Raw genomic sequence first — 14,218 nt, 5'->3', positions numbered from 1 at the left:
ATTACCATAAAGGAAATGAGGAGCAGTGACTTTTTAGATTAGAGTTGGGGAAATGCACTTAGTTATCAATGCATTTAGTGAATACTAAATCAAAAGAGGTAAATAAGATGAAAAAAAAAAGGAGTAGGAAAACACAAGATTCTCCATCAAGAACCAGTTGTGCGACCTTGGATATTTAGTTTATTTCTCTGGTCCTAAATTTCTTTATTTATAAAGTGAGAAGGTCCAACCAGGTAACTTCTAATGGTCCTCATTAAAATTCTGATTCAAAACCTTCCATTGAAGAACAGAAGCCAACTTCCCTGATACTCCACTCCAGATCAACCAGTGCTAGTATCACAGGAATAAGTAACACTGTTTACTTAAACACTTACTGTTTAAATAAACATTAAAATATTTAATGAGTTAAACATTTTAAAGAATACTACAAGCAAAGCAAAGCAAAATAAGACATGATTTCCTTGCAAAACTATGCTAAACAGAGAATGATGAAAAAAAGAAATAGCAATGAGGAGAATGAAGAGCAGTTACATCTCCACCATCCAGCAAGGAGTTTGGCATTCCCCCCAGGTAACAAGTTTGTCTGTTCGGCTCTGAGTGGAGACCACAGAATGTGAAAAACACAACAAATAAGAAGAGAATCCAGCAAGTCAATGGCCTGACATAAGCAGGGCAGCAATGACAGACTGTTACAACTAGAAAACTGTAAAGAGAAATCAATGAAGCCAAAAGGTGTTCTACAAAAGATCAATAAAACTAATAAACCTCTGGCCAGATACACAAGGGAAAAAAAGACACATTACTAACATAACTTATAGAAGAGATATCATCATTAATCCCATGTATATTAAAAGGATCAGAAGAGAATATTTTCAACAATTCTGTCCACAAAATTGATTACTTAGATGGAAACGACTAATTCCTTGAAAGACACAAACTTCCAAAACTCATACAAGGAGACACATAATCTACGTAGGCCTATATTTGTTAAAGGAATTCAATCAATAAGTAATAACCTTCCAGAAATGAAAATACCAGAACCAGAAGGCTTTACACGTAATTTCTACCAAACATTTAAGGAAGGAATTATACCACTCCTTCATAACAGCATCCAGAAAACAGAAGCAGAGGCAGCACCTCCTAAAAAACCTTCATTCTATGAGGCTAACATTACACTAAAACCCAAACCAGATAAAGATATTACAAGAAAGGAAAACTATAGACCAGTATCTTTCATGAAGAGAAATACAAAAAATTCTCCACAAAATATTAACAAAATGAATCCAACAATTATAAAAAGAATTACACGCACAACAAGTGAGATTTATTAAAAGTATGCAAAGCTGGTTCCACATTTGAAAATCAATCTGTGACATCTAGGACATCAACTGAGTAAAGAAGAAAAATCATTTGGTCCTATTATATGATGCAGAAAGGGTATTTGATAAAATCCAACACCCATTTGTGATTAAAAACTCTCAACAAAATAGAGAGAGGAATCTGATCAACTTGATAAAAAAAAAATTTTTTTTAAAGCCTATAGCTAACACCATAGTTATGAGAAACTAGATGCTCTCCCCTTATAATAAGGAGTAAGGAGGATTGCCTGCTTTCACTTCCTATTCAACATCATATTGGAAATTCCAGCTAATGTAATGAGACAAGAAAAAGAAATAAAAGGTATACAAATTGGAAAGGGAGACATAAAACTCTTTGTTCACAGATGATATGACTGCCGATGGGGAAAATCCCAAAAAATCAACAAAGTATATGAGTATAGCAACTTTTCAGCACACCAGGTTAATGTATAAAAGTCAGGAGTGAATAATTAGAAAAATCACTATCATTTATAGTAACCCCCTTCACATAAATACTTTGATATAAATCTAACAAAATATACACAGGAATTATATGCAAAAACTATAAAACTCTAATGAAAGAAATTTAAAAAGATCTAAGTAATGGATATTCCAAGTACATAGAATAAAAAACTCAATATTGATATCAGTGCTTCCCAACTTGATCTAAGGATTCTATGCAATCTCAGTTTAAAAAACACACGAAGAGGGGCGCCTGGGTGGCTCAGCGGATTAAGCTGCTGCCTTCGGCTCAGGTCATGATCTCAGGGTCCTGGGATCGAGCCCCGCATCGGGCTCTCTGCTCCGCGGGGAGCCTGCTTCCTCCTCTCTCTCTGCCTGCCTCTCTGCCTACTTGTGATCTCTCTCTCTGTCAAATAAATAAATTAAAAAAAAAAATCTTTAAAAAAAAAAAAAACACACACGAAGAAGGGGTGCCTGGGTGGCTCAGTGGGTTAAGCCTCTGCCTTCGGCTCAGGTCATGATCCCAGGGTCCTGGGATTGAGCCCCGCATGGGCTCTCTGCTCAGCAAGGAGCCTGCTTTCCCCTCTCTCTCTGCCTGCCTCTCTGCGTACTTGTGATCTCTCTCTGTCAAATAAATAAATAAAATCTTTAAAAAAATAATGAAAAAATAAAAAACACATGAAGTTATTTCATAGGTATCAACAAGCTGATTCTAAAATTCACACAGAAAGGCAAAGACTTAGGATAGCCAACATAAAATGAAGAACAAAACTGGAAGACTTAAACTACCCAATTTCAAGATTTACTATAAAACTACACAAATCAGGGGCGCCTGGGTGGCTCAGTGGTTTAAGCTGCTGCCTTCGGCTCAGGTCATGATCTCAGGGTCCTGGGATCGAGTCCCACGTCCGGCTCTCTGCTCTGAGGGGAGCCTGCTTCCCTCTCACTCTCTCTGCCTGCCTCTCTGCCTACCTGTGATCTCTCTCTGTCAAATAAATGGATAAAATCTTTAAAAAAAAAAAAAAAAAAAACTACACAAATCAAAACAGCATGATAATGGTGAAAGAACATTGATCAACGGAACAGTATAGAAAGCTCTTAAATAGACCCACACAAATTGAGTCAATGGTTCTCTGACAAAAGAACAAAGGCAATGCAGTGGAGCAAGGATAGCCTTTTCAACGAAGGTGAGGAACAACTGGACAGTGATGTGCAAAGAAATTAACCTAAACACAGACCTTCTAATTTCATAAGAATTAACTCAAAATGTACCAGAGATCTAAAAATAAAATGTAAAACTCTAAAAAATCTAGAAAGAAACACAAGAGAAAATCTAGGTGACCTTGGTTTGGAGATGAATCTTTGCACAAAATATCAAAAGTATGATCCATGAAAAAAAATGTTGGTATAAGTCAGACTTTTAAAATAAAAAACTTCTAAAATTAATTGATTGATTATTGATTAAATTAAAAACTTCTGCTCGGGAGCGTGGATGGCATAGCTGGTTAAGCGTCTGCCTTTCAGCCCAGGTCATGATTCCAGGGTCCTGGGGTCAAGCCCCACACTGGGCTCCCTGCTCAGCCTGCTTCTCACTCTGCCCCTTTTCCCCACTCATTCATATGCACGCTCACTCTCTACTGGAAATCAATCAATAAAATCTTTTTTAAAAATAAATAACTTCTGGGGTGCCTGGGTGGCTCAGTGGATTAGACCGCTGCCTTCAGCTCGGGTCATGATCTCAGGGTCCTGGGATGGAGCCCCGCATCGGGCTCAGCCGGGAGCCTGCTTCCCCTGCTCTCTCTGCCTACTTGTGATCTCTGTCTGTCAAATGGATAAATAAAAATCTTTAAAAATAAATAAATAAATAAATAAATAAATAACTTCTGCTAAAAAAACAAAAAAAAATTAAAAAAACAAAAAACAAAACAAAACCAAAAAACTTCTGCTCTGTAAAAGACACTATTAAGAGAACAAAAATGCAAACCAAGCACTTGGAGAAAATACTTGCAAGACACACAAAGGATTTGTATCAAAAATATACAAGGAACACTTAAAACGCAACAATAAGAAAATAACTAAACCAATTTAAAAACAGGCAAAAGCTCTGAATAGACACTTAGTGTATAATCACGAATTTGTCTGATCTTTGACCCAGGTTCCTGGCACGTCTATTTTAAGACACTTGTAATTTCCCAAATGATAGGAGTATCTTCATTATTCACAAATCCCTCTTGGAGCATCCCAAAGTTTATACTGAGGTGATAAGAGCTGGTCATGCAGGAAAGATTAATCATGTGGTTAAAGGGTTGGGGCTTTGAACCTTGTGATATCAGTCCTCATGATACCATGACTGTTACCAGTCTTCTCTCCACAGAAGGGAGGTGGGGGAAGGGTGCTGAGAGTGAGTTCAATTACATGACCAACGATCCAATCAATTATGCTTACAGAGCAAAGCCCCAATAAAAACTTAAAACACTGAAGCTCATGGGGCACCTGGGTGGCTCAGTGGGTTAAGCCTCTGCCTTCAGCTCAGGTCATGGTCTCAGGGTCCTGGGATTGAGCCTCACTCAGGCTCTCTGCTCAGCAGGGAGCCTGCTTCCCCCTTTCTCTCTGCCTGCCTCTCTGCCTACTTGTGATCTCTCTCTCTCTGTCCAATAAATAAAAAAAAAAATCTTAAAAAAAAAAAAAATACTGAAGCTCAGTAGAGCTTTCGGATTGGGAAACATTGATGTGCCAGAAAGGTCACATGCCCTAATTTCACTAGGAGAAGGGCATCGGCTCAGGTCATGATCCCAGAGTCCTGGGATCCAGCCCCGAGTGGGGCTTCCTGCTCCGCAGGGAGTCTGCTTCTCCCTCTCCCTCTGCCTGCTGCTCCCCATGCTTGTGTTCTCTTTCTCACCCCATATCTCTCTATCAAATAAATAAATAAAATCTTCAAAAAAAATAATTTCAATAGGAGAAAACACAGAAGCTCTGCGGTGAAGATACTCCCAAACCCCGCCCCTATGCGTCCCTTCATGCAGCTCGTCCTGATGTGTATCCTTTATAATAAAATAGTAATTCTAAGTAGTGTTTTCATGATCCATAAGTCTAGACACTCTAGAAGAAGATTCCACAGAATATTTAGCTACCATATCAGGCAGAAATGACTGGCTTTCCTTTCCCTTAAAGTTTTGTATAATCTGTGGCACACATGCTGGGAGTGACTGGGAGGCCTTCATGCAGTATCTGGGGAATGATCCTGTGAGAAAAAAACTATTTCCTTGGAAGGTCCAAGCATGAATTATCTCAAAGTGAATCCCGCTAAGAATACTTACAAGTACTTTGCTAGAAACTTTTAGGACCTAGGTCCCAGAACCTCTTTTTTCTTTCTTTCCAATGTTCTTAAAATGATAAACACATGTACAAGAATATTCATAAACTTTCTTATATATAAAGTCAAGTTTTGTTCTTGGTCTTCCCTACCCACTGTTGGCTACAAAGTGAACTTGATTTATGTCTACCACTACCTTCTCCTTCACCTCTGTAGGCCTGTAAGCCTACATGTAAACCACATGTAAAGTGGCTTAATGAAAATTAAACTGTTTGATAACACAGCCAGTACTGGATCTCAGCCGCCTCTCAGTTCAGTACTCTTCTCCCTAAATCTTTATCAGCAGTGGAGATCAGAGTGCAGAGAGCGATGAAAGAGGCAACTACTAGAAAACACCTCTCTTTTTTCTTTCTCTGACGTTTTCTTATCTTTCCTTAATGCTACAGAGGTATAATAACTGCTTACTCATCATATTTAATTATGAATTCTACCATTAACGACTGCCTGTGTAATCTTTTTCAATTTACTGACCTTTTGGACCTCGGTTTCCTCAACTAAAAACAGCAATAATATTAATACTTCATAAGGTGTCAGGATTGAGATATAGTATACAAAGTGCTGGGCAAGTAGTCTATACAGTAACAGCAGCTGAGTTTACCATCATCATCATCATCATCATCACCATCATCACTTAGGTGCCTTGGAAGGTAAGTGAGATTATTTAAAACACTGAATTGTAGTCAATGTCATCAATTAAACTCTGCAATTAAACTGTGCTTCCCAGCTCCCTGTAAGCAAACTGCTATCCAGACATGTTTTGCTTGCAGAGTTTATCTTTCTTCAGTTTGACATACTTCATCCAAACTCCCCTACAAAATTTTTATGACTTTTTGCCACAAAAATGCACTGGCTTTCAAATATAGGGAATACGGGGCCTTGAGAATCAAAATCAACTTTCCAGCAGATACCTATTCAAACCACCAAAGATCACATTTAAAACAAAGATTGATCACTGGAACATCGATGAAAAGGGGCAGGTCTGTCTGCCAGTAATTAGTGCTGAAAACTGGAAGCCAGAAACCAAAACTGACCAAGTAATCCAGTCCCTCATAGCACTGGTGAATGACCACCAGCCGGAGCACTCACTCAGAGCTGATCTAGTTGAACAATACTCTAAGGGCCGTAAAAAATTCTTTCAGAACGCTGAAGAGTTTACAAAGAAATACAGGGAGAAGCGACCTGTGGACTAAACTCTGCCAGGACTGATTCCAGTTAAGTGTGACCGGAGACCCCGAGCAGTGCATTCAGACACCCCTGCAAAGCAGGACTCTGTGGAAAACTGACACGTGCCACTGCCTGGCATTTGCTTGTGGCAGTTAACTCACTTTCTACAGTTTTCTTAATCAAAAGTGGTCTAGGGAGCCTGTAAAATAAGATTAAAAGTTTAAGATGTTCTAGTTCTGCTTTGTTTTAAAATCACTGCTTCGATCTACTTAACCAAAAAAAAAAAAAAAAAAAGACCACCACACAGTAAGGATTAAAAAAAATGCCACTGGAACTAGCAGAAAACCAGAAGAGCTGCCAACTCCCTAACTCCGGGAGGATCCCACATAGAGAACACAGCACCACTTTCATACTCATTTATCACCTTCAAATCCAAGGACTGTAACATTCCTTACTAATATGTAGAATATGGACAGTGGTTGATTGATCCTCTCCTTTTGCCCTACTACAGGCTTTTAAGGTAAGTTTTCAAAGCGCAGCTCTTAGAGCAGCAGCAGCTCATAGCTGGTTCATAGCTAATGACCATGAAAAGAAATGACAGGCCAGTTTGGGCAACCAAGCGAGGTCCTACCCAAGAGGAAGTACAAGTTCAGTCTGCTCTTCTGGGAGCTGATAAAGTTAGTATTTATTTTGCATATTGATCCTACTTCATGAAATCCCTTTTTTCTCTTGGTATATCCTCTAATCCTTTAGTTAAGTAGACTTATCTCCTAGAATTAATGGGTCCTTTCAAAAAAAGATACTTACAAACTTTTGGCAACTCATGTGAACCAGCGACTGAAAACAAATGTGGCTCTTACGGAGGCAATTTTGCAACACTACTCAAAAACTGGTGTGTGGGGCGCCTGGGTGGCTCAGTGGGTTAAGCCGCTGCCTTCGGCTCAGGTCATGATCTCAGGGTCCTGGGATCGAGTCCCACATCGGGCTCTCTGCTCAGCAGGGGGCCTGCTTCCCTCTCTCTCTCTGCCTGCCTCTCTGCCTACTTGTGATCTCTTTCTGTCAAGTAAATAAATAAAATCTTAAAAAAAAAAAACAAAAAAAACTGGTGTGTGCCCATCCCGCAACACTCCCAGTAGGCAATGTTTTCATAAAATACTGGTAAAACACCAAAACTAATCAAATAGTCCAGATCAGATTTAGGGGTACCTCTTATAAAAGACCAAACACTCTAAAAGTGTTTCGTATCACTTTTTACATTTAAAGTTTTACTCATTTAAGTAATCTCTATGCCCAATGTGGAGTCTGAACTCAGGACCCCAAGATGCAGAGCCACGTGCTCCTGCTTCTGGGACTGAGCCAGCTGGGCACATCTCACTTTTTACATTTAGATTACTAAGTACTCCTTCACTCCCAACTGCCACCACTAAAGACAGAACTACTCAATGTTACAAAATGTTATACCTTAATACAGTTTATATACACATATATAGTAAGTTATAACTATGCCAAAGGGGAAATGAGTGCATCTAAGATTTCTGTTAGCTCACGTGAGTTCCTGAAGAGCTTGTTTTGATCTCTGCAAATCTGGCAGGTAGTGAGAAAGCAATCCTTCTGCCAGCTGCTCCACAGCTTTGTCCTCTACAGTCAAGTCCTCTAGTAACCCTTCATCTGGCGAAGCGTCACTTAAACCTGTCCCCAGAAAAAAATTAGATGTAGGAGTTGTGTAAATGGACATGGAAGTAAGAGAGTAGTGGGGAGGGAGGGGGTTGGCAGTGGGGTTCACAGCACACACACAGGATACTACAGGCATACTTCCTTTGCTTTTTTTAGTTTTACCTGCTGAGAGTCCTCTAAAAAACAGGATATGAACACTCAAAAAATGTTTTTAAACTACTAGTATAAAGAAAAGTCTGGATTAAGAGAACATTAACACCTGCAAAACATATTCTGTATGTTTACGTATTTTCAAGGGCAGAGGATTTACAGTTTTCAATGGATTACTAAGAGTCTGAGGCCTAAAAGTGGGAAAGTCACTGAATGAAAACAATACATTCTTTTCAAAAGCATGCAGAAATGCAATGCCTAAAAAAATTTTTTCTTCAATTGAATGTAAGTAAAAATGTGGGTCAACATTTACTTTGCATATAGCTTGATATATTATTTACATGTAAAAGGAAGGTTGTTTTATCATTTGTTCGGAGAAGACTTTCAAAAGATTTCTCTTGAGACTTAGCGCCTTAATTTACCATAGAAAATAGTGTATAATAATTGCATGCAAATCTCAACGTAATGCCAGGAACTATGCTTCATACTTCTCCTTTGAATAACAGTGTAAGCACTTATATCGGCCATTCAAAAACATCTAAAATCAAGACCCATCATTCACTACTCCTACCAAGTAACAGTAACACAGCAAACTCACAGACCTTTAACTCACAGACCTCCCCCTACTCTACCCCAATCTTCTGGCTAATTATGGGAGAATCTAACTTACATTTCTAAATACATCAAGTCACTAAATTCAAGGTACTTTATCTTGAGAGGTAAAGTAAGAGAGGTAAAGTGAGAGATTAAGGAAAAAGAAAGGGGTCTTTACCCTACTCATACAAGAACCAATAGATACACACTAGTATTAATACCAGGTACAGTGTACCAGTTTCCAAGGTTATAAGAATAAATTAAGCAACTGCCCTTCTCTGAAAGGGCAGGGAATCATAATATATAAGAAGTGCCATTAGAGAAAAAGAAACTGTTATGGGAATTCAGAGGACAGAAAGATCATGTTCATCTGGGAAGTCTGGGAACAACTTCTAAAAGGAAGTGTGGGAACTGGAGCTTAAGCTTTCAGAATGGATAGAATTTTCTTTTTAAGTATCACTCATTGTAAGAACTTGAAATACAAAAGAGAGAAGTATAATCTGAAAAGTAAAAATACTCTTTCTTGGGGCACCTGGCTGGCTCAGTTGGTAAAGTACGTGACTTGGTCTTAGGGTTATGAGTTCAAGCCCCACGTTTGGTGTAGAGATTTCTTAAAAAATAAAATCTTAAGGGTGCCTGGGTGGCTCAGTCAGTTGGGCGTCTGCCTTAGGCTCAAGTCATGATCCCACTCTGGGATCGAGCCCCACATCAGGCTCCCTGCTCAGAGGGAAGCTTGCCTCTCTCCTCCTCCCTCTGCCTGCCACTCCCACTGCTTGTGTGCTCGTGCGTGCTTTCTCTCTCTCTGTCAAATAAATAAAATATTTAAGCAAATAAATAAAATCTTTTAAAAAAAAACACTTTTTCACTCCCTTACTCCAATCACTCTGTAGTTTCATACACAGGCTTCAAAAAAATTATTTCTGCATATCCATGCATAAACCCTGTTTTTAGGAGCACCTAGTGGTTCAGTTGGTTGGGCAACTGCCTTCAGCTCTGGTCATGATCCCAGGGTCTTGGGATCGAGCCCCACGTCAGGCTCCCTGCTCAGCGGGGAGCCTGCTTCTCCCTCTCCCTCTGCTGTTCCCCCTGCCTATGCTCTCCTGCTCTCTCTCTGTCAAATAAATAAATAAAATCTTTAAAAAAAAAAAAAAAACAAAACCAACCCTATTTTAATCGTAAATGAAATACAACACATATTGTTCTTCTCTTAAATATACATTTTAGATATCCTTCCATATGCACATATATACATCCACTACATTCTTTCTAACATAATAGAATTCTACAATTTTTTGTTTACTAGTTTTCTGTTATGGACTATTCTCTGTTACATTTGTATCCCTCCCCCACCCCAAAATTCTTCTGTTTAAGCCCCAACCTCCAACATAAAAGTATTTGGAGGTAGAGCCTTTGGAAAATAATGAGGTTTAGATAAAGACATGAAGGTGGGGCCCCATGATGGGGTTATTATTCTTAAAAGATAAAGAGAATCCAAAACTCTCTCCCTCCACTGTGTGAGGAGACAGTGAGAAGGCAGTTGTCTGCAACACCAGAAGAGGGATCTCACCAGGACCTGATTGGCCAGCATATAGATCCTGGACTTCGTACAACTCCAGAACTTTAAAGAATAAGTGTCTGTTGTTTAAGCCACCCAGCCTATGGTATTTTGTTGTAGCAGCCCATGTAGACTAAGATACCTAAGAATATGTATTTAGGTTATTTTCACTTTTTGCTATTTCAAACAATGTTATCATTAGTTTCCTTGCTTGTCTTTGCATATCCATGTCAATGTTTCTGTAGGATAAATTCTTAGAAATAGAATGATGGGATAAACGGTTTATACATTTCTTAAACGGACATTGCAAAACTGCCTTCCTAAGATAGGGCACCAATTTATACTCCTACTAACAATCTTTGAAGGCCACTATTTCCAAATGAGTAAGAGTTCTTTTTTTTTTTTTTTTTAAAGATTTTATTTATTTGGGGCGCCTAGGTGGCTCAGTGGGTTAAACCTCTGCCTTCGGCTCGGGTCATGATCTCAGGGTCCTGGGATCGAGCCCCGCATCAGGCTCTCTGCTCAGCCAGGAGCCTGCTTCCTCCTCTCTCTCTGCCTGCCTCTCTGCCTGCTTGTGCTCTCTCTCTGTCAAATAAATAAATAAAAATCTTTAAAAAAAAAGATTTTATTTATTTATTTGACAGAGAGAGAGATCACAAGTAGATAGGCAGGCAGAGAGAGGTGGGGGGAAGCAGGCTCCCTGCTGAGCAGAGAGGCCGATGCAGGACTCAATCCCAGGACCCCTAGATCATGACCTGAGCCGAAGGCAGCGGCTTAACCTACTGAGCCACCCAGGTGCCCCTAAATGGGTAAGAGTTCTAAGGAGTGGAAGGAATACCATATGGTTTAAAAAAAAAAAAAAAAAAAAGGCAATATAAGGAAAGGTGGAAATATGGGCTTGCTCTAGAGAGAGGACATAGTTCGGAGCGTCTAGAACATAGGACATATGCAACAGTGATCTTATAAGACCATGTGGCCAGCCTATGAGGAACCCTGAGTGTCAAGGGGTTTGGCTCTTTGGTTAGCAAGTAGTAAGGAGACATTTTAAGGTTTCCAAGCAAGAAAATTATATGACTGGAGCTGTATTTTGGGGAAGTGATAAGACAATAGCGGGACAGGTACAGTGGAAGAGTAAGAGACTGGAAGTGGATAGCCTTAGAACTGTCCTTGAGAGTGAAACTGGAGAAAGGAGAGGGAAACTGCATAGCAGAATCCCCTAAATAGAGGTAGGAGGCAAGTGAGAGGAAAGTCAAGAGTAATGCTGAAGTTTGAACTGAGAGTGACTTGGCACCATTAACAGAATCAGACATTAACTTTTACTTATGCACACCCTAAATGCGAGGTTAGAGTAAACAACCATGTCAAAATATCCAGAAAGCAGATGGAGAGGCAAGTGAACCCAAGCTGCACATATACACAAGGAAGTCATATTAATAGAAGCAGCTTATGAAAGAGTAAAGAGGGGGCGATCACGGAAGAGCATGACCAAGAAAGGGCTGAAAGCACTATTTTTAAGCAGCCCCTATATTCCTAGAACTGGAGGTAAACGAAACACATCTAAAGCCCTGCAGCCTTCCTCATTTGGGGTTCCTCATCTGAACAGAAACTGTTTTGACTATTTTCTCAATTCTCCTAAGGATGGTACATAAATAGTACCATTCAGGATGCCAGGCAAGACAATTTATTACAGTCAATGAATGCCTTTGGGTATTCGGGCTTAAATCTCTCCAGGAACTCAGGGTGAGAAAGCTGCTAGAGGAAGGTCAACAAGCAAGGCAGCACTTCATGAGTGTGTGGTCAATAATACTTGGATACCTCAATTCCCTGAACGACAAAACCGATCATCTTTCTGACAGACTCATCCTCCACTGCTAACATAACCAACAGCCAACAACGTGCTGGAGTCAACACACAAACGCAGAATGACCTCACCATCACCCGCCCCCCCCCCCCAACACCGCCTCCCCTCCAGACTTCGTTTCCCACTCATTCAGTTCCGCACCGGGGCGGACGCTATGCCCCACTTCCGCGCTGGGGCCAGAGCCTCAGAGACCAGCAGCTCTGCGGCGCGAAGGAGCCGGGAAGACCCAGCCACTCGGGTCCCGGCCGTCCGCCCCGCCCCATTGCACGTACCCGGCGTCAGCTTCCCGGCCTCGAGGCCGTGGGGTGGCCCTGCTAGGACCCCGTCCGGGGACGTCGGCCCAGGAACACTCATGTCCTTCCCGCTGGGAACAGGGAAGGGGCAGCTGCGCAGACGGCCAGATGCAATACGAGAGGACCCAAGGCGTCCAGCGCTCAGCCGGACAGAAGCGGCGGTCGCACCCGGAAATGACGAAGGCGGAGGATGGTGTGACCGCGGGTCCGCCCCACTTTTCTAGCCTCCACCGGTCGGACCACTACCCGCGGTGCTGCTGGCACTCCGCGCTGACGTCGTAGTAGGGTAGAGGGCGCGCTGTCATTAGAGTCTGCGGAGCCGGGGTCGTGTTCTTGCGACCGGTGGTGGCGGAGCGGGTGGGTCGCGCGAAAGGGAAGAACTTAGTGTTGAATGTGATCGCGCAGTCAGACTTTGTTCATCGAAGCAGGCACAGCTTTTGTTTGTGTTAAGGAAACGCTTTAAGAAAATAACTGCGTGGTTTTCCTGCGGTTTAGAACATTAAAAAAAAAAAAAAAGAGTGTTTAGCTCTTTGAGCTTCATACTTGCTAACTGGAGATTTGCCAGGATTCCGGTCTCCTCTTGTTGACTGTAGGTGAATGATTTTAAGGCCTGGGTTGCAGTATCTACTGGACAAATTGATCCAAATTACCGGAAACTGCCCATATAGAGATCCTGCGGGATGATGTCATGATTTTAATGAAAAAACTCAGAAACGGGTAGAGGCAGCCTCAGGCCAAATACAAAGATCAGCTATTCCCTCCCTACCTTAGACCATCTCACCTTGAGGGTAATAATGGCTTTCTGATGTTGCACCCCCAAATTGCCAGTTCGGTGTTTTATGGGGCAGCCAAAAAAAAAAAAATTTTTTTAAATGTGGATTTATGTCAAGCCTCAGAAACATGCACCTGCTCCCCATTGCTCTTAACAGTCCATTCACACCCTTTTGGTCTCCTTTCCTCTCACTACCTGTGGTAAGCAGAATAATGCCCCCCCAAAATGTACACAATCTTAACCCCCAGAACCTGCAAATATGTTAAATTTCACCCACAAAGAATAGTTAAAGTTGCTAACCATTTGGCTCTAAAACAGATTGTTCTGGATTACTACAATGGCCAGATGCAATCACAAGGGCCTTCAAAATGAAGAGGGAGGCAGAGAGAGACGTGACTATGAAGAATGATTAGAAAGGCTTTGCCTGCCAGTTCTGTGGTAACCTCTAGAAGCTGGAAAGACAATGAAGTGAAATTCATCCCTAGAGCCTCTAGAATGGAACTCAGTCCTGCTGACACCTTAATTTTACCCCAGTGAGACCTGTGTTAGACTTCTGACCCACAGAACTATAAGAAAATAAATTTGTTGTTTTAAGTTTGTGGTAATTTGTTACCATGACAATAAAATAATGCACTACCCTTAAAACATCCTTTGTTCCTTCCCAACATACGACTAAAACTATGCCCTTTGATGTCTTCAGTGTTCTTGCTCATGTTTCAGCCTGGAATATTCTATTCTTTTCAAAGTCCTACTCATCCTTCAAGGCTTGATCTAAATAATACCTTTAAAATAATTCACAATTCCCCTCCCCTTTCAACTTTCAGAAATTATAGTAATAATCTTTTCTTAACTACAAAGCATCTTGCTATTTAGCACTTAATCCATTTTTATGAGTTATTTCCTTTGACTTCCTTTTATTAGATTTTAAACCCTGAGCAGAAAGTCTTACTCAGAAAAAACCA

General features: G+C 40.8%; 1 protein-coding gene across 5 annotated transcripts in view; it reads right to left on the bottom strand.

The window, feature by feature from the left end:
* BLOC1S6 (biogenesis of lysosomal organelles complex 1 subunit 6) overlaps positions 1-14,218 on the bottom strand; it is a 72,647-nt gene that overhangs the window by 3,577 nt on the left and 54,852 nt on the right. For all 5 annotated transcript variants that reach the window (XM_046009366.1, XM_046009365.1, XM_046009367.1 and 2 more), the window contains 2 exons: positions 12,464-12,968; positions 7,905-8,046 (listed from right to left, as the gene is read on the bottom strand). In XM_046009366.1, coding sequence (XP_045865322.1) covers positions 7,905-8,046; positions 12,464-12,545 — 224 coding nt within the window. In that variant the 5' untranslated portion in view covers positions 12,546-12,968. The remainder of the gene's footprint in view (positions 1-7,904; positions 8,047-12,463; positions 12,969-14,218) is intronic.

The sequence above is a fragment of the Meles meles genome, chromosome 6 (assembly GCF_922984935.1).
Source record: "Meles meles chromosome 6, mMelMel3.1 paternal haplotype, whole genome shotgun sequence".
Lineage (NCBI taxonomy): Eukaryota > Metazoa > Chordata > Mammalia > Carnivora > Mustelidae > Meles > Meles meles.
This window is presented reverse-complemented; position numbering and strand designations above follow the sequence as displayed.